The sequence below is a fragment of the Macaca thibetana genome, chromosome 12, assembly GCF_024542745.1.
Source record: "Macaca thibetana thibetana isolate TM-01 chromosome 12, ASM2454274v1, whole genome shotgun sequence".
Lineage (NCBI taxonomy): Eukaryota > Metazoa > Chordata > Mammalia > Primates > Cercopithecidae > Macaca > Macaca thibetana.
In genome coordinates, this window is record NC_065589.1 from 85,196,805 (window position 1) to 85,218,002 (window position 21,198).

Consider the following 21,198-nt stretch of genomic DNA (forward strand, 5'->3'; position numbering starts at 1 on the left):
AGACCCATATTTGATGTTTATAGAACAGCTAAGGCATTTTATTAATTATGCTTTAATGAAGCTAGATTACATTCTTGGGACATAAATAAGAGTCATAGAGATTTTGTTCTAATACATTTTGTTGGGTAGTGTACTCTTCTTAGTTTATGAAAATAAAAAACCTTTTACCCCTTTGTCTCTCAAATGTCTCATAAATATCGATTAGAAATAGTGGTAATATTTCAAGTATTAGTTCCAAACAGTGATTTTTTTTTGGGGGGGTAGAGTTTGAGTGTACTTCAGAGTATTTCTCAAGTTCTATGGAATCCTAAATGCTGTGGGCAATAAAAGATTTTTTCACCTCTTATATTTGGAAAATGCTTTCCAATATAACGACCTGTTTGATGATTATAGGTAATATTTAATGAGTGCTTAATACGCACCAGATGTTGGGCTAGCTTTCATGCATAATTTCCTATAATCCTCACAAGTGCCCTCATAAGATACATTTTTTTGGATGTGCTTTTGGATTGGTTAAAGCTCTTGCTTAAGGTTACACAGCCAACAAAAGGCATCATATACTTTGAGGAATGGTGTTCAAGAGCTCCAGTCATTATCAGTCCTCTTCGAAATTTTGCATTTTTTTTTGTGCCCTAAATTAGCTACATCCACATTCATATTATGTTTGGTGCATGCTAGAATCCAGCTCAATCCAGTCTGTTTGAGAGCGTGAGAAGAGAGTTTGTAATAGCAAATGATGAGGTGTCTTCACCTGGGGTTGTGTTTCTTACTTTTCTTGTCTCTCCTACCAGTAATCATTTTTCATATTCATTATATATACAACTCTAGCTGCAGGAAGAGTTTTATTTGCTCTCATAGAGAAGAGCACTTGAGTCCTAATTACCTGTATATCCTTCCCTTTCCTTCCCATTAATAAGACTAATCATGCTGTAATACTACTATTATACCACCAGGGTGAAGGCAGAACCTCCATGTTTGGCTTTTCTTTTGTCCCTGTATGCATTTGCAGGTGAAGACTATGACACAATTACTTTAAAGGGAATATTGCTCCTTTGGAAATATTTCAAAGCTGAGACGACCCACATTTTATTAAATTTGTAAACCACAGTTAGATTTTATTGTAGCAACGAAGGCCAGACTTATGCAGAATTTTTTCGCAAGAGATTTTGGCCTGTTCTAGAGAAGACTGCTAGGTACTAAATTATTTTCTGAGTTAACTTGATTTTAGTATTTCCAAAGCCATCACTACTCAGACTTTCCAGCCCCACTACCCAATGAGGGAAGGAAGGAGATAAATTCAATGGACTTTTTTGTTAGGGTTACAAAGGTGCCCCTCTTTGCTACTGTGGGGGGGAAGAATAGAGTAAGCCTTTCTTTGATTTTCTTATTATTCGGGATTCAGGAAGTTCTTGAAGGGGTGAATGAATGTAAGAGAAATGTCTTAGTATTACATTTGTTTCTCTTCTTGTTACTATAATTTCTCTGTTGTTCAGAATAAAATCTTTTTCTTTGGCATATCATCAAATGGAATATGTTTTTAGGGAGAGAGATGACATATACTAAGCCATTTGCTACTACTGGGACTAGAATGTAAATATCTGATGAAGCATCATACTTTTAAGACACTGCTTCTTCATTATCAAGTTTTCTTATTTTACAAAATGATCCTATACTAGTTGATGCAAGGCGAGCTGTGACAACGCATCCTTTCAGCCTTTCGTTCCTGGGAAGTGTTTGTTTCAGCCATGAGTAGTTAAACTAGTGCCATATTCTTTTTTTTTTTTTTTTTTTTAGTGGACAGTAGAAGAGGGGTATGGATAGCAGTAGGGTGTGGGAGGATGCTAAACATTCATTCAAAGAAAGTCAAATATTGAACAGAGGAGAAAACAAATTCCACACCCAAGCTCATGAAATGATTTCCTTGTGGTCATCAGTGTGCAGTGCAGTCACTTCTAAGAGTCCCCTTTTATAAAGACAGGTCTCCAGAGTGAGAGGATTAATGCCATCTCCTCTCTGTGGAAAAACTGGTAAAGCAGAAGGATTGTAGGCATGTCATATAGGCCGCTTTCACTCTTGAAAAGGAAAACACCAAGGAAAATAAAACACACTTAAAAATTAATTTATAACTCTTAAAACACTGCAAACTGACCTGCGGAACTTTCCTCTGCAGCCCGGGATGACCTCAGTCAAGATTCCATACATAATGTTTTTTCCTAATAGCCATAGTGACTCAGAACTCATGTCATTCCAAGATAGTGTAAGACACAGGCGAGGTGGCTTTCAAACTTTTGACTGTGACTCACAGCAAGAAGCATTTTGGAGTAAGGCCCACTGCATGGATAGTGCCCACACACATCTGAAATGAAAATTTCATGAAACAGTAATTACTCTTACTATGTTTAATGTGCACCTATTCCTTGTCTTTTAAATTTTTATTCAGTTTTATTTCACTTAAAAAGACAGAAAGAAACCTTGTTTTAAACTACTAACTTGATTTTGCTATCCAATAGTGGGTCCTACCCCATACTGAAATTAAAAAAGACAACACCAGTCTGCTTCAAGGGTTCACTGCGCAGGAGTTCCTACTGCCCTCATGTGACAGCTCTCACACCTGACTATAGGTCATCTGGTGTATTCCTCAACACAGCTGGTCTAGAACCTTTTATTTTTTCACAACTCCATGTAGCCTGACCATCCTTTCTCTCTAAGTCAGTGATTTGGCAGGAAGAGGGAAGTTTACATTTGCACCTTCTCAGCCTGGATCATAACACTGGAGCACCTGCGGCCTGATTCTCATCAGCTGAATCTGAGCCCGGCAAGCAGGGTGTTTCCTAGAGCCATGGTTAATGCTACATCTAATTCTTTGTTATGGGCTAGAACAGAACTTGGGCTTTGCTGAGAATATGTATATGGGATGTGAGGAGGAGAGATGTGGGAAGAAGAGAAACAATAAAAGGAAGAATGAGAAATTCCTCTTGGGCACATGGTGGTGACATTCACCTTAAAAAACCTGCTGGTATATATACACACACACACACACACACACACACACACTATATATATATACACACACACACACATATATATATATATATTTTTTTTTTTTTTTTTTTTTTGAGGCGGAGTCTTGCTATCACCCAGGCTGGAGTGCAGTGGCACGATCTCAGCTCACTGCAAGCTCCGCCTCCCGGGTTCAGGCCATTTTCCTGCCTCAGCCTCCCGAGGGACCACAGGGACCCGCCACCACGCCTGGCCAATTTTTATATTTTGAGTAGAGATGGAGTTTCACCATGTTAACCAGGATAGTCTCAATCTCCTGACCTCGTGATCTGCCCACCTTGGCCTCCCAAAGTGCTGGGATTACAGGCATGAGCCACCATGCCTGGCTGCCAGTATTTTTTAAATTGGCGATTTGGGGGATTGGGGTGGGGATGGCTCCTTTGTTTTATTTCTTGCTGCATTTGTTTTGTCTTCTGAATTATGGTACCCGCACCAAAATAGTTTCAATCGAAAAACAACAGCAAAACAGAGATTCATTCAGAAAAGTTACAAAGAATGGATAGAAAAAAAATTACCAATAGTCCAGTTTAGAATTTGACTCCTCTGATATATGTATAATACTGCAGCATGCCATGTAGAGTTACAGTAATGACTTCTTTTTATCCTTAACTTCACGTCCCAGTTCATATGCTTCACAATTTCAGTTTTGCAAAGGATTAGGATCATGTTTGACATAGTATGGATGGTCAGAGTCAAAGAATGTGTTCTGAAAGGAAGGCTTTGGCCATGCATAGAAATCAAGCCTTTCTCAGGAAAGAGACAAGGCCAAAACACCATTGTTAGTCATCTTCTGTTTTACTATGCCTTTGCGTATATTCTCCTTCACCTCTCTGTGCTTGTTGCTACCTGGTACTATGGAAACAATAATGGTACCCACCTTGTTGTGAGGAGTCATGAGACTACATGCCGGGTGCCCAGCGCATAGTGAGCCCTAGAGTGTGAGAGGTTAGAATGTGGAGGTATTCATTGTTTTATCCCTCGTGTCTAAGACACTACCTGGTATGCAGTTGGTGCTCAATAAATATTTGACAAATGAATAATGTTGGCCACAATAATAATTATGGTAATAGAGAAAAGATAATATTATAAGAGACAGAGGGACTGATCTGGGCTGATCACATGTACTCTTTCAAATAATTTATGAGTTTGGGAAAAGTGAATCAGTTATAAGACAAACTTATATTCTTTTAGTCAATTTAAATTAACAGGAGTACCAGTTGACAACACTGGTAGGCACTGGTGATGTAAACATAAGCAAGAAGTGATTCCTGGTTCAAGAAGTCACAGTCCAGTTGGGTACAGCAAAGGTCACAGCATAGCATGAGGGGTATGGGCAGGAAAGGCCTGCATCCCACATGGAGCTGGGTTTGGGGCTGGTGATGCATGGAAGCTGAGTTTTGAAGGATAAATAGCCATTAGACCAGCAGAGGAGGGACTAAGAAGGATGTTGCAGGCAGGGAAAGGGTGAATACCAGAGACGTGAGACCATGGGGGGGTCACCAAGTCATGAGACGGAATTAGGGTTGAGGGTTGAGACCTGCAAGCATGGCAGAGCCTTATGCCAAGGTGTTTGTCTTCTATCCCAAAGGCAGTGGAGAACTGTGGAGAGATTAAGTAGGTGCAGTTTGTGTGTTTTGAAAGAGTGGTGTGTGGTGAAAGTGGATCATAGAGTGTGGCAAGATGAGAAGTAAAGGGATGGGAAAAACTAATCCTCCTGCAGTTTAGGGACAGGCAGGCACACATACTCCATTTTCAAAGGCATCCCAACTGTAGCAACTAAATGGTGGCAAACAAAACAAAAACAAAGCCTTAGTGCAAAAGTAGAACTGTTACAGGTGTCTCACAAGTGATAACAACAACAGTGACAAAACAACAATAATCTAATAATAATGCTATTGCTAGTTTTATTATGAAAGCAGAAGCCAGAGCTGCTGACTTCCTAGCAACTTTTGCAGGACATTTAAATCCCTCTAGCTGGCCCTTTGTTCCTGTGTTGCCATGGTGTGTCAATAAGCCCAGCTCAGAATAACCCAGGCAGTGAAATGAGAGGTACAACTTGCTCACTGGCATGTTGGCTGGCCAGGTTACACTGTTTTCATTGCTCCCGTCTTGGGAGGAGCACTGGGCAGCTGGTTGCCCTGGCAGCTGTGAAGGTGTATGTCTCTTGGCTGCCCAGAGTTGGAAACAGAACCAAAACTTGCGTGCCTACTGAGCATGTGCAGCTCCTGACTGAGCTGATAGCAACTGAAAATAGCCCACTGAGCACCTGTCCCTTGTACACCAGCCCCTGGCTGACTGCCATTTAGGACAATGTGGACTTACTCAGTAGACAGGTGAGGTGCTGAGCAGATTTTAATGGTTCTTAGGAAGATCTTGGGAACTTTGGCCCTACTTGAAAGGAAGAAAAAAAGCAGCAGGCTTCTGAGAAGTTCCATTTGTTGCTTCTGTCGTTAGTGGGTGTCCACACTGGCTATGTATATATAGTTTGTGCCTGAAGACTTCATATTGTTCTCCTTACAGCAGTTCAGTAAACTAAGTAAGTTTTCTCTTGGAGGGAAAGGCTATCCTAAAAGTCTCCTGGGGGTAGCCATCCATGGTTTATACAGCCTCAGCTTTAGAAAGTTTTGGAGTTAACTATTTTGTTTCATTTTAGACCTGCTCTTTAATCCCCAGTGATTGTTAGTCATTTCTACAAGGTGTCTCTTTGCTACATTATTATTTCTCAGTAGTCCAAATGTTGGCACAAGTAGAATCACAGAATAGAATCCCAGCATGTCAGGAGCTGTCTGTTCCCTTTTGGGATTTCTTCCATTTCCTTCTGGACTTTAATCTCTTCAGTGAGCTTGCCATTGTTGGACAGACTTGGTGGCCAGTGTGGATGGAAGCAGGCTCTGGAAGGAAATGCTTCTGAAATGACTGGTGGCATTAAAGCTACTATTTAAAAGTGACCCTTTGTAGATACTTGGGTTATCTTTAGGCTGTCAGTGATCTGCAGCTACAGGAGCCAGAGGGAATCTGCGGAAACTCTTGCTTGTTGCTCTCGCCTGGATTTGTGTTTAGATATTCTTGCTCCCCGGCCAGTGGCCTCGTGACACACCTCAGACTTAGCTGGCTTTCTTCTGCCAAAGTCCAAGATTATTGTGGAAGCTGGGAATGATTTGCCATGGCACAGATTGAGGGGGAGGGATTGTGTGCTTGAAAAGCCAGTTCTGGTTCACAGCACTCAAATGGGATGCTTTCTGTTTCTACCTGGAGTGTAGGCACCTGGAGCCTTTCTGTGGGCCCAGGGGTACAAAAGAACAAACTCAAAATGACTCAAATGTAACGGTCTCATCGTGACTGTAAGATCTTTATTCTATGACTGATAAGCCAATCTTGTTCAATATGTTAAACCTGAGAATTAATGAATTGTTTTGGACCATATTAATTAGACTGATGGGGAAAGAAGACATGTAAAGCAAAGATCGAGTTATAACGGCTGGTATACAGAGGCACAGGCATGTCTTCCTGGGATTGAAGACATGGGATTCCTTTCTTCATTAACCTTTCATGGAGTTCTGGACTTGGTAGGGCCTTGGGAAATAATGGGGAAATTGGAGGATAAGGAAGTAGCATTATCAGAGGCTTGGACTCTGCCCCAAGTTTTTACCCTTTTGACTTTTATTTTAAAATCGCTTTGACTTCATCTAGGATGAGAGGTAAATACAGTAGCCCCCTATTTATCCATGGGGAATACGTTCCAAGACTCCCAGTGGATGCCTGAAACCACAGATGGTATTGAACCTTATATATACTATATCTTTTCCTACGTCTAGGATAAAGTTTAATTTATGAATTAGGCACAGGAAGAGATTAACAATAATAACTTAAAGTAAAATAGAACAATTATAACAATAGTCCAGCATCACCACTCTTCTGCTTTGGGGCAGTTATTAAGTAAAGGAAGGGTTCCTTGAACGCAACCTGCAATACCATGGCAGTGGATCTGGTAACCGAGACAGCTGCTCAGTGACTAGCAGCAGGGTAGCATCTACAATGTCGGTACGCTGGACAAAGGGATGATCCATGTCCTGGGCAGGATGGAGCTGGACAACATGAGATTCCATCATGCTACTCAAAGAGCACACAACTGAAAACTTAGGAAATGTTCATTTCTGGAATTTTTTGCTAAGTATTTTTGGACTGTGGTTTATGGTAGGTAACTGAAATAGTGGAAAGTGCAATGGTGGATAAGGGAGGATAAGCGGGGACTACTATAGTCTGGAAGTTACTTTGTTCCCTCTGTGCTTTTCTTTGGGGTAGGATAGGTTGTGGAGCTAGGAAGGAGAGTTTAACTAATTCAGGACATTTTCACATTTAGCTGTGGGTGCCACAGTGCCTAAAGGTTGCATTTCAAGACTTGTTAAACAAATTGGAGCCCTGTATAACTTTTGAAGGGTTTGTCTCTGTGGTTTGAAAGCTTCCAGAAAGGCTGTAGGAGTGTGGTAGAGGCTTGCTGATGGCAACCAGAGCCAAGATTGGCAACCTTGGAGGAGGTCCAGTCCCTGAATCCCAGAGACAGAGGTAGAGTAGGATGCAAGGAGAGAGAAATCGAAGTGGAGAGCTAAGCACTAAAGCTACCTGTTGGTTCTTTCTCCACTGCTCTGTCTCACCTAGAGCCCATCGTTAAATGTTTCCTGTAAAACCAAAATTCTCAGTGTAGAGCCCAGGTGGGAAATCCTCACTGAAATGCCATATACTCTCTGGTTAGCCCGAGAAGGTGGGGGAAGCAATGAAAAGTGAGTCCTCAGAGTCAACACTTCTTCCTGTGGCTTGAACAGATCTTCCAGCCTGAGACATTCAATAGATGGAACCACATTCCTGGCTCTCTCCTAAGACTAAACAAGGAACGACTTCTGAAATGTTTACAGTTCACTGGGATTTTCTTCCCTCTTCCTCCAGGCTATCCTATTCTCTGTTACTCTCCCTATCACTGGAGTTCCACTTAGACATGGCCATTAGCACATATGCTGAGGAGACAGTACTTTTTGGTTTTAAAGTGTTCCTCAGTAGGCAATTCCCAGTAGGCCTTGTAAGCCTTTGTTTCTCTGAAGCAGAGATTCAAGAAGTTTGAAGACAAAATGAAGAAAGGGGTCATTATTTTCTCCCATATTAAGGAGTTGTTTTACAGACATGCTGTATTTGTTAAAGCCAAGACTTTGCAACATTCAGAGGATCATAAAAAGCATGGAAAAGAGAGACCAATATTGTCTTAGGTCATTACCCCACAGTGTTCTTTCATTTGTTAGTCACTTGAACACAGGCTGAGTTTTTTGGCTTCTAAATAGAAGGTGTGGCTGCTGCAATAGGCTTAATTTACAGGGATTATTTCAGAAACAAGGAGTCAGCCCAGACACAAAATAAACAGATGGCACTTTTTTTTTTTTTTTCTCCTCAGCTTCAGCAGTTCAAATGCAGGATGACTTAGGAATCCTTATCACCTTCAGCAGAGCAAGAAGGGGAAAATGATGTAATTCACTCTTCCCCACTCCCTACTGAAGGTGCCATTATGTCACTGATAGGGAAAAAATATGGCAGCGAAGACCAGGGAAAAATGACAGCAAGGAGCAGGGGCAGCTTTTTCTATACTAGGCAGCCAAGTCCTGCACTGACCCCTCCAAGCTGACGAGTTGCAGGCATGTGTTGTGTTTTGATGATTCTAATCACCGTAGCCCAGAGTCCTCAAATCAACCATCCAGAGAAGGACCACCCACAGAGCCCAGCTGTTCTATTAATGTATTAAATAGTTCCTCAATTATTTTTAGGAACACTTGTATTTTACCTGTTTCTTTTAACTGACAAGCAAACAAAAAACCTACCACACCACAAAAAGTACTAATTTTCTATATTCGTGAGCCCAAGTAGGTGAACAGATGTGATGGTATGGCAAGCTCTTCTAGGAAGAAATGGTTTGCTCAGGCATGCCGGCTTGGTGACTAAGCCTTGCGTTAAGATCTGTGCTGACATTTAAAGACTTTATGGGCTCAGCCTGCTCTGAAAACCAGCATCAGGTCTGTCCCCACCTCTAAATCCTTTCTGTGAAGGGAAAATTCATTCTGAAGCAAATACTCATCAGGCCTGCACTCCTGCCAGCCACTGAGGCTGTTGTGGGGTATGTAATGAACGGTGAGCAAAGTATTAATAGATGCAGCTCACCCTCATGGTGCTTACAATCTATAGGAAAGATGACATGTGAACAAAGGCTTCTCTGAGAAAGTAACATGTAAGGTGAAATCTGCACAGTAGATAGGCACTAACTGGGTGGAGAGGTGTTGGCTGGAGGGAGATAAGCATTCAACATAGACGGAATTCCATGCTTAAAAGGACCTGAGATCCCTAAGGCCTTTTAAGAACATTCAGTAACTGAAGAGGAGGCTGAAGAGCATGCAGGGATCAGGTCAGCCAGCACTTGTAGGCCAGGTTAATGACTGGTCTCCACTTTGAGTGTGATGGAAGCCGAGAGAGTCAGCCTTATGTACCTGAATGAATGGGAATGCCATTTCCTGAGGCAGGGAACACTGGAGGAAGAATACATCTGGAGTTCAAAATCATGGAAGTTTTTGTTATTGATATTCAATTTATATGCAATCTTATTTGAATGCCTCTATTTGCCTTCATAACTGCCGAAATACATTTTCTTCTTGACTTTACAACTTAACTAAGTGTCAGTCTCTCGGATAAGGGGAGAAAAATGATTTGAGTTCCCTAAAGGAGTGTTTTATAATGAGAGATTATTTAGGCACTGGGTGTATTTTATCCCTGAGAGTATAGCCTGTCCTCTTGTCAGAGGATCAAATGCCCTTCACTAGGCATTCCAGACAGACCTTTGTGTTTCCGTCTTAGGAGCAGGCTTGCTGGCAATGATACCTAGCATTGCAAAATCCTTCTTAAAGCCTTTGTTTAATGCCAGAGATCGCAAATGCTTTCAGATTCTGGAGAGGTGCCAAACTGTGCTCCCGGATTAGGAGACGATGGAAGGACTCCTATAATCTATAAACCTCATATAAGCTTGCCATTTCAAATGAATGAATTGTTTAGAGTGTTGGAAGGAGTCCAGGGATGCTTGAGTTCCTTTTTTAGCTATACAAATTCTAAGCTATTGGACTTTTATAATTACAGTCTAATTTCTGCATTATGATTTGTGCTACTTTGAGGTGAACTTGTAAAAAATTCAGCCTGTTCCTTTTGCTGCCCTCTAGGACAGATCATGGCCATGGGCCAGTTTACTTGTAGCATTTTCTTATTTGTCTTTTATGTCAAAGACATTTGTGGGAAATGTTGGTTTTTGTGCACCATTTAGAGTGATACTCAGTTTCAATGCCTTAAAGCATTGCAGAGTGCGTGACTGGGCAGGTGTGAATAGGTAAGTCCACAGTGTTGTGATTGCTAAAGTCCCAGTTAAACATAAATGTGAATACTTTTATCATGAAATACAAGATTATACCAGACTGTGACAGTTTTTAAAAGTCCACGATGCTCTTTGGTCTGCCTCTTTCTCTGCCAGTCCAGCATTAGACTCGGAGGAGATATGCCCAGATGGTGAACTGAGTATCATCCAGAGCAGGACAGATCTTTTTAAAGAGCTGGCCATGGTGAACTCCTGGGATTCCCAGCCTGCACCGCTGGTTTGTGGAGCCAGCCCCGCATTCTCCCTGGTGGCACCGAGGCAGTCTCTGTTTGTGGTCAGAACTCCCTGCTGTTCCCAGCCAGCCCAGGCTGCGAGTGTTTTCACACGGCTCTGGCTCTGGTGATACAAAGGGCACGCAGTGCCAGCCATAACACTGAGTAATGCCGGGAGGTGCCTTCTAGAACAAACAATGTGGGTGAGCTCTGCAGAGAGGGAATACCTCTGGCTTGACATTTAAATTACTGAATTATTCAAATGAATGTCAATTAGGTGGAGTAGACTTTCTGCCTTCTGCCAGGGCACTTCCTGGATATTCGCACAGGCGAGTGTAAAATACTTTACATCAGATACGGTGCTTCCTGTCAGTACTGTTGAAAATCAGTCACAGAATGTGATTATCTGTTCCTTGGTGTTCCTTGATGTGTGCTGTATTTATATCACAGTCTGAAAGATTAGGAGTCTACACACCCATACCTGTGGCTCTGAAAGGGGTTTTGTGATCATTCTCGAACCCCACCCCCACTCCCACACCAAATAAAATATCACAGGCCCACACATGTTATGTCAAATTCCTAAATTTGACAAGACTGAAAAAGTGAGTCATGGGCATTTTGAGTCCTGCTGTCTTCCTTAGAATTGTGGATATCAAGATCCGAGAATGCTATTACTACCTTGCTTTTAACCTTCTTTGTTGACTTAGTAATTCTAATTCAGAAAATACTTCCATCTACTCAACTCTGTCAGATGAAATTGCCAAAGTGACATGTAGCGAATGTGAACGTGTGCCTGCATGTGTGTTCACCTGTGTGGTCATTTTGTCATTCTTACGAATTTAGGGTCTTCATTTATATTTGGATATATATAAAAAATAAATACACGATGAAGGACTTTGCTAATTAGTTATGTGGGAATACACAAAGTAAGAAGATTGAATGGTGGATAAGGAACAAAATAGGAAAGAGAAGTTAGGGAAGGTTTTGTACTTCCCCGTTAGCTAACTGTTGGACTCAGCTCAGGGTTCTTTCATATCAGAGATTGAGTTAATTATTACATATCATTAACAGTTGTCTTTCCTTGCCTTTTTCCCCCAATTGTGGAGGGTAGGTTATAAAAACCCTGGTATTTGACATCTTACTGAAAAGAATCACCAACTTACAGGTAGTTAATCCCTGGTTGTCTACATGCAACTACAGGAAGTACATAAAGAATTTAAGGAGAGTGCTTAATAAACAGATGGATCCCTTTGACTTAGTTTGTGACCCTGCAGGATTAAAGCCTAGGTATACCACGGAGTTAGGTATAGTGAGTGAATTTTACTGAAGGTGATATTCACTTGAGGCTGTCACGTCTGGCAAAACTCTTTAGGTTATAGTACAAACGACTGTCAGGCTCCCTGCACAGCCTATCAAAAACTAGAGACCCTGGAAAAGCAGTGCCCCTTCTGCATCTGTGTACTTAGAATTTAGTTTGGGATGGAACTTTAAAAACAGTTTGTTTTGAGAGCACATTAGAGAAATGATTGTTGTTGTTACTTTATTTTTTAAAAATTTGGCATTTTTAAATTACAAGCACTGGTGTCCTTAATCCTTTGGTTCCCTGAACTGTCCATTTCCTCAGGACCAGTGATGAGCAGGCTCTCTCTAGTCTAGCGTTGCTGGTTTATTGTTATTCTTAGCAGCCTATACGTGCAGCGAGCTGAGTAAATCATACTCATCAATTCATTATCAGTCCATGAACAGCTCTCTCCTACTTTATTTTTATTTTGCTCCTTCATCCCAGCGCTAACCCCTTATCCCCAAACCAGTGTCAACAGGCACATACTCCTCAGTGGGTTAGGTATATATCCTGGGGTATCTATGATCTTCTAAAAATACTCAGGATTTTAAAATATATGTTTGCGTTTCAAATGTACATAAATTGCATTATTTCAGTTTTTAGCATAGTCTTTTCAATTGCCTGCCATAGATCACAAGCAAATTAGTCTGACACTATGACCTCTCCCCCTCACCCCACCCATCCAATTCCCTCCAAAGAATCATCACCTGTTGGGCAGCATAGTTGGCAGCCCTCAGCCTGCTTTGTGCCATTCAAGAGTGGCAAGCATGTCTAGACTCCCTGGAAATATTATCTTTCAGCTCTCTTTTGGCAAGTGTAAACTTTTTGCTGGATTATGTCAACAGATATACATGTTTCTCATCCCCATAGAAATAGATTGGTGCTGGTATTTCCTTCGGATTTCTCCAGGCAAGGAACATAAAGACTATCTCTTTGCTCATTAAAACTTTTGCTCATTAAAAATGTTTGACGGCTCTTGATTCTCAGGGGTGAGACTGGTGACATACATAGACTGTCAGCGGCTATTTTGGATTTTGTGCTTTCAGGCATGTCTTTGCTCTTGGATGAGCCCCTTGTGGTTTTCAAAGGAACTAGCAAGTCAATTATAAATAGAAGGCTGTGTCTGTGTGTCTGCATGCACTTACTCTGTGGGACGAGGCACCCACATTACAGTGGGCAGTGAACTATTTTTCCACTTCTTTGAAGAGGGAAGAAGAAAGATTAAGAATGCTTTTCTCTTTTTGAGATAACCCACATCTCTACACACACCCACACAAATCTGTGTAAATGAACTTGACATTTTCAAAGACCTTACCTTAAGGTCTCCTCTGGAAAGCACAGCCACCCGACCTGTTATTTTAAGAAAGAAGCATTTATCTCACAGACCCACTACTGAGGGTTCAGGGATTAGAAGGCAGCATCTATGTGCCATAGACCTTTGGAGGGAGCTCTGAAAACGGAATTTCCTTATATGAGCAGTGCTTTGGCAAAAGAGGTCTCAGCTAACTAATCAGTGGCCTCTAGGACTTGGCTGTTTACATTTTATCCTCTCTTTCCTTCCCCACTAGTAGAAACTGTGGGACCAGCAAGTCTAAACTAATCATACTGACAAGGGAAGAGAAAAGAGTAATGTGAAAATGAAACTGCAAATAAGTATTCTCAGAAAGAGACAGTTAAGTGGAGTGATTAGGTGTGCTTCCCTGATCATCCGTTTCTGCCTCTTTCCATTGCACCTTGAACTTCCCACATGTGTGTTCTTCAGTGGTCCCACCTGTCACCTTACTGTTCAAACATTATTTGGTTCTCTTTGTCTCCTTGTGTCCTTACTCTTCATATTTGGCACCATTTTTTTTTCTGCCAGCCAAAAATTCTTAAGCAGCTGTTAATTCCCACTATAATCTATGTAAACTTTAGTGTAACCACTATTGAAAAAGTTAGTCTAGGTATCTAGCTGGAAATATTGGTACCATGGATTGTAATTATAGATTGTGCAGCCTTGCAAACTCTTATTATATTACAGGTTGAACATCCCGAATCTCAAAACCCGACATTTGAACTGCTCCAGAATCCAGACCTTTTTGAGCATTGACCCAATGCTCAATAGAATGCTCATTGAAGCATTTTGAATTTTGGATTTTTGGATTTGAGATGCTCAGCCGGGATAGATGCAACTATTCCCCAATCCAGAACATTTTTAAATTTGAAACGTTTCTGGTCCCAAACATTTTGAGTAAGGGATACTCAGTTTGTGGTATATTTCTGCATGTAGCTGCAAGAATGTCAGCATTCCTTGTTTTACTAGTTGATGGGGATTTGTACAGAGCTAGCAAGAACTGGTATTAATAGCTGCCATGTATTTAGGAGCGGTTTTTTTTTTTGAATAGAATAGAAGTGATAAACATTATGTTCCAGTAAAACATTTTATTTTGATGCCATAACTGGGATCTGAGAGCCAATCGAGATGAAGGTTATATGAACACCACAGGGGAGAGGCTCATTTTCAGAAGTCTGTGGACAGATGATAGCCGGTCTTTGGCCTAATATGATCTAAGAGGGTGCACAGCTTATATAAATGGATCGCTATGTTGAGAGGCAATTATTATTTGTTGGTTGGTTAGGTGACAAGATCACAGAATGTGGACCTCATGGTTGATGGTGATGCTTAACTTGACTTTCTGTTCAATAGAAGTGTTTGGAATGGTCATTCCCTCAATGAAGGCGAAACTCATACAGTAATTCTTTTTTTTTTTCCCTTCCTTTCTCTCCCTTGCAGATGAGAAGCCCAAGGTCAACCCCAAACTCTACATGTGTGTGTGTGAAGGTCTCTCCTGCGGTAATGAGGACCACTGTGAAGGCCAGCAGTGCTTTTCCTCACTGAGCATCAACGATGGCTTCCACGTCTACCAGAAAGGCTGCTTCCAGGTTTATGAGCAGGGAAAGATGACCTGTAAGACCCCGCCGTCCCCTGGCCAAGCCGTGGAGTGCTGCCAAGGGGACTGGTGTAACAGGAACATCACGGCCCAGCTGCCCACTAAAGGTTCCCATAGACTTTTCTATTTCTAGATCAAGGGGTTTTGTTAGTGTTGTCCTGAGTCTGTGTGGGTTAAAGATCTAAGTAGCTATGATGCATTCCACCTACATTTTGAATCAGAGGCAAAGAGCTAAAAGGAAGGTAGCCCTGGGTAAAGAAGAGAAAGGACCAGCCTTTTGGCATCTAAAAGAAGGATGGGCCTTTTGGGGGAATGTAAGCAAGATGATGTCCATCTTGGGGACAGCTTGGCTGACCAGTTAGCTCTCTCTTGGTTGCTGTGACTCAGGTGAACAGCTCCCAGTACCTTTTTAGGTTACTGACCTCTGATGTCATTCATAATTTCTGAAACAATTCTGTTAGTAAATACTCATCTCTATGTCAAGTGTGTAGGGAGGAAAACGGAACGGACTGATGACTGAGTGGAATGCCTTTACTGTTTTATCAGGAAGGAGACAAAAGAAGGCTCACTGATCTGTTCTCCCATATCTGATGCCCAGTGACCCTATCACTGAAACTTGAAGCAGGATGAGATTTCACACAAACCCTGTAGTTTATGTGGAATCTTCTCTCTACCACCAGTACAGATTGCATATGCTAAGAAAACCAGTCCACCTCTGAAACTGTTTCCCTATTAAATGAGCCCTAAATTGCAATCTTAAAGTCTCTGCAAACATTAATGTAGACTCATTCTAAGCCAAATTTATTCTCTTACCATATAGTACATTTTTAATAGGTTTAGTTATTTAATTTTGTACTCAGAAAAAAGAAAGAAACCAAAAAGTGGAGGAGAGGTAACAAGGAGCATCCAAAACTAGAAATGTCAGCCAGCAAGGAAGGAGGCAGAAGAACAAAAAAGCTGATGCAAGATCATGTTCTAGTAATTTTGAAGTTATGGTGATGACTTGAAGGCATATGGAAAAGGTTAAATTCTGACAAGCAAATAGGACTGAATAATCAAAGAGGGTTTTAAAAGAGATCAGGTATTTACATGGTTAAAACTAAAAGGTTCTTGATGGAATAAAATTTACTGTTACATTTTGTGAGTTAAATTTTTATTAATGGGGTGAATAGACATGAACAAATGTCTGAATTCATACAAAAATTATACCAACAGTGTGAAGTTTCTCATCTGCAGATTACTCTGCTAGACCTTGAGTTTTAATAGAAGATTTTTTTTTTTTTTTTTAGTTTAAGGACATTCTAATCTGATTAGGGTGGCCACAGTATTTATAGTTCCATGTTGCATTTTGTTAGTTTTACACTTTCTCATATGAATGACATATGCCATGGAGTATGATATATGTCAAGCTGTTGATTAGTTGGTCTTGGAAAGTTAAATAAATATGTAAGGGAAGTTAGGCTTGTGATTGGATGGCTGAAGAGACCAGTAATATGGAAATGGGTAAGGCCTGTGTAGGGAAGAACAGGACCTGATGACATAATGTAATGAAGAGGTCTGAACCAAGGGAGTGAATCAGTGATGAATGTCTGAATAAGTGAGTAAACAATGAGAGGAATGAGTGGGTTCCTAGGCAAAAATTGTGATGTGAAAAAATGAATGAGAAATCAGTAGTAGACACCCAGGATATGTGAAAGACAGAGACCACAGATGGGTAATTTGGTTTTAGCTCAGGTAGCCCTTTCTCTTAAGGATAGTACAGTATCTGTAAGGGCTTGATGGTGAAACATACCGAATCCAAGTTAATAAGAGTAATGTCAAAGATTTGTACAGTACTTTATATTTTAAAAGCACTCTCACATTCATGCATTAATACAATTGATTCTCAGTGGAATTTTTTTCAAGTTCTAGTTGTGTCTAATTGAATGATGGTTAAAATGTCTGGGCCATTGGCCAGGTATTAGGAAGTGTTTTAGTTTTAATACTTCGTGAGTTGTGAGACTGTGTGGTCAGAATCAGGAGCCACTTGTTAGGATATCGGTTATGTTAATAATAAGTAAGCAGTGATCCTTACAACCAATTCCCCTTTTCCCCCACAACTCCAGGAAAATCCTTCCCTGGAACACAGAATTTCCACTTGGAGGTCGGCCTCATTATTCTCTCTGTAGTGTTCGCAGTATGTCTTTTAGCCTGCCTGCTGGGAGTTGCTCTCCGAAAATTTAAAAGGCGCAACCAAGAACGCCTCAATCCCCGAGATGTGGAGTATGGTACCATTGAAGGGCTCATCACCACCAATGTTGGAGACAGCACTTTAGCAGTAAGTCATGACCCCACAGGGAATCCCAAGCATAAGGAAGATGTCTGGAGACATGTTCTTATTTCGAGCATGAAACACTAACCAGTAATGAGTGACTGAACAGTGTACACACATGCTGTTGGTTACTTATGTCCTAAACAAGCACATGCTGGCACCTGTGTAGTCTTCCCGTATCATAACAGCCATTTTAGACAGACATTTAAATAAGGGATGGGATTTATTTTAGTAGTGTTGGTAGTTAGTTACTTTTCTCTGAGGAGTAAAGCAAAAAAGAATGGTTGCCTACAATTTTGGAGGGTTGGAATTTGTGGTCTTCAGGTACTCTATTTTTAGCCATAAAAGTGCTCTTTGAAAAAGGCACCTTTTGCTTAATATTAAAAATTAATTTCCTTTCTAGATTATTTCAACACCCTGTAATTTAAGGCTTAAAAACTTGACATCCAAAAAAAGCAGCTTTTAAATTTTGTATGCTCCTGTGGTGCCCCCTTGTGGAGTGCAGTCATTTGGTTAAACCAGTGTTGTCCAATAGAAGCATGTGCATCACCTATGTAATTTAAAATTTTCAAATAGCCACCTTAAAAACAAATGAAAAAACCCAAAAAGTTTCTTAAAAGTAGAATTAATTTTAACAGATATTCAACCAAATATATACCATTTTTGTCATTTCAATGTGTAATTAAAAATTATTAATGTAAATTTTACATTCTTTCTGCTTTTGAAGTAAGTTTTCAAAATCTTGTGTGTATTTTACACCTATAGCATATATCAATTCACACCAACCACAGTTTCCTTGCTCATGGCAATGTGTGGCTAGTGACTTACTCATTGGACTGCACAGTGTTAGAAACCATTGTATTTATACATTAAAAAATTATTCTTTTGCATATTTTTAAATGATAAAATCACATTAAAAAGTGACTGTTTCCTTTTATTTACCTTTTAAAATTGCTTACCAAGTGTTCATTTTAAAGACGCTTTGAACTTTAAGTGGGGAAAGGGTATCACTTGCTCTAAACAGAAGGTTATCATAAAGTGCAAAAGAAAAAATAATAGCATTCTATATGGATATTATGCTGAGTCTGATGCGTACTTTGAAAAAATTTGAGATTTGTGGGTGTTAAGAGAGTGCAAGAGACATGCCAATACCAATTCGAGACTCTCTCCTTGTCACAATCTGATGAATTGAAAGGCAATCAAAGTAATAACTTTCTAATGTGATTCAGTGTTACTTAATGCCATTGCCCATGCGTATTTAAAATCATTTTGCAATAAGTCTTGTTCTGCTAGACAACAAGCTTCAAAGTGTCTGACAGTTCGGCAGTTATACTTGCCCTGCAGCTCCCCTTATACTGGAGAAGACTTCCCCTCACCATTGGCCATCTGGGTAGCACAGATGCTACACCTGGACAATTGCAGGACCCACCTTTGGCAGGTTGTCACAAACATTTGGTAGTGCCTGATATGGGCTGGGAAACATCCCATTCTACCACCTGCCCCATCACTGGGCCACTTTTTGGTATGTAAAAGGGGGAAGTAACCTTCTGTAGCTTCCATTTACCTACTGTTTAAACTGTGGCACAGTGGAACTGGGGAAAGAGAATGCAGTATAAGGACATTTCATTTCAAAAAGTAGAGAAATACAATTTTTTTTGTTAGCTATATACTTAGAAGTCTATTTCAAGCTTTAAGGGAAATTAAATGAGTTTATTGAGTTAGTAGCAAGAAGATGTGAGGATGAATCCTGACAAAGCTTTAGCAAAGCAAGATTCTAAAATAGGTTAGTTAGAACTTCATTCCTCAGAGCTGCTAACATAACTAATTACCAAGGGCAATAATAGGAATATCTGGTATAAATTACTGTTTAAATAGCCTTTAGAATTTTGAGAGAGGAATGGAGCATATGCCAAAATAGTCCTTTAAACTCAACCATGTCATGTGACAGTGTATCACGATATCATAACACAGTAAAGAACACTATTGCAAACAAGTTGTGATTATTGGTCTACATACTTGCTTATTTAAGCAATATGCTCATTTGCATGTTTCAACAAAGCATACCTTTACTAAGCTGCACATCTACATTGAAAAACGAGCCTTGGCCATGCATGGTGACTCACGCCTGTAGTTCCAGCACTTTGGGAGGCCAAGGGGGAAGATCACTTGAGACCAGGGGTTCGAGACCAGCCTGGGCAATATAGTGAGACTCTGTCTTGAATTAAAGAAAAGAACAAAAAGAAGGCTTGGCATCTGAGAGTTGAGATATATGTTTGTTAGTCTTGGGTTGATTATTTATTTTTCCTTCCTTAGGTCTATGAACAGGGTTTAGAAGCAGGATCATACATTATGAAAAAAATAACACATTAGTTTAATTTTCAGAATTATTCTTCTCAAAAAAGAATGAATGAATAAGGAGAAAAAAGAACCGCAAGAGAGAAAATGGTTAGGGAGATATGAAACTCTGCTTCATCTACACTCATTTTCTTGTTGATTATCCCTTTTGTGGTTTTTAAGGGTTCTAAATTTCTTCCGTTGGATGTTCAGCTTTTGGTAATTTTGCCGATCAACAGTACTTCACAGTGGTGCTCAGAGGAAGTGAAAGAAGATGAAATTCATACAAATCAATGTATTGCTTTAGTAGGCCAGCCAAAATGTTTGGGAAAGGATGAGCTTTGGGAAATATTAACTCAATATTACTGCAACCCTACCTTTATCACCCATCGGCACAATATTGTTTATTACAAATAACCTGTGCCTGATACCTGCTTCTTGGCTTATGTTGAGAGTAAGAAGGAAAACTTTATCAATGAACTAACTGGGAATCTTTTTGCCAACACCATCATTTGTAGACATTAACTTGGGGCACTGGTTTTATGTTCTCAGTGAAAGCTTTATTTGTTTTCTTCTCTGATTTGTGAGTGATTCACATTAAGAAATGACAAGTAAGTGTTAATATAGTTTTGCTCCTCACCTACCTAAAAGGAAACCCCCAACCAGGCAGCCCATTGCTGCCTGAGCTTACCAATTTAATGATCCACATGGTCATTGGAGTCTTTTCATTACAAATCACATTAGAGTTGTTTGTTCCTTATTCCTAGTTTGTTTGTTCCTAATTAGAGTTCCTTAGTTGGTATGGCAACTAAAGTGAATCATTTGACAGATACTTAGTGAGAATAGCAGAATATGGTAAATTATACCCAGTTCTTGAAGTCGAAGGGATGTCCCCCCCTCTTTCTCTTCCACCTGCTATTCTCTCTACTGCTTCTCTTGTGCTCATCTCTGCTTCTTGGGCTTTCTGATTTACACCTTCAACTTTGTCTGCTCAGCTTCTTTCATTATATATTTTATTTGGAAACTCTGCATATAAGAAAGGACTACTTATCCTTTGGGAAAACCTATCATATATTAGGTGAAGTGCTAGCTTCTAGTATTCTGAAGAAATAAAACCAGTCCTGGCCAGGTGCGGTGGCTCATGCCTTTAATCCCAGCACTTTGGGAGGCCAAGGCAGGCAGATCACCTGAGGTCAGGAGTTCAAGACCAGCCTGACCAACATGGAGTAATGCCGTCTCTACTAAAAATACAAAATTAGCCGGGCGTTGTGGCACATGCCTGTAATCCCAGCTACTCGGGAGGCTGAGGCAGGAGAATAACTTGAACCTGGGAGGCGGAGATTGCAGTGAGCTGAGATCGTACCTTTGCACTCTAGCCTGGGCAACAAGAGTGAAACTCCGTCTCAGAAAAAAAAAAAAAAGAAATAAAACCAGTCCTTCTTCCTTCTTCCAGAGGAGCTTTACATGCACACTAACAGGCCATGTGTCCTGGATTGCTGCCCTTCATGTGAGTTACAATGTCATGCATGCTAATGTTCCAAAGTGGGAGCTATATTGGTCAA

General features: G+C 40.5%; 1 protein-coding gene across 4 annotated transcripts in view; it reads left to right on the forward strand.

Annotated features, from left to right (window-relative positions):
• Positions 1-21,198, forward strand: part of ACVR1 (activin A receptor type 1) — a 141,002-nt gene that overhangs the window by 80,604 nt on the left and 39,200 nt on the right. For all 4 annotated transcript variants that reach the window (XM_050751748.1, XM_050751750.1, XM_050751751.1 and 1 more), the window contains 2 exons: positions 14,835-15,098; positions 17,097-17,308. In XM_050751748.1, coding sequence (XP_050607705.1) covers positions 14,835-15,098; positions 17,097-17,308 — 476 coding nt within the window. The remainder of the gene's footprint in view (positions 1-14,834; positions 15,099-17,096; positions 17,309-21,198) is intronic.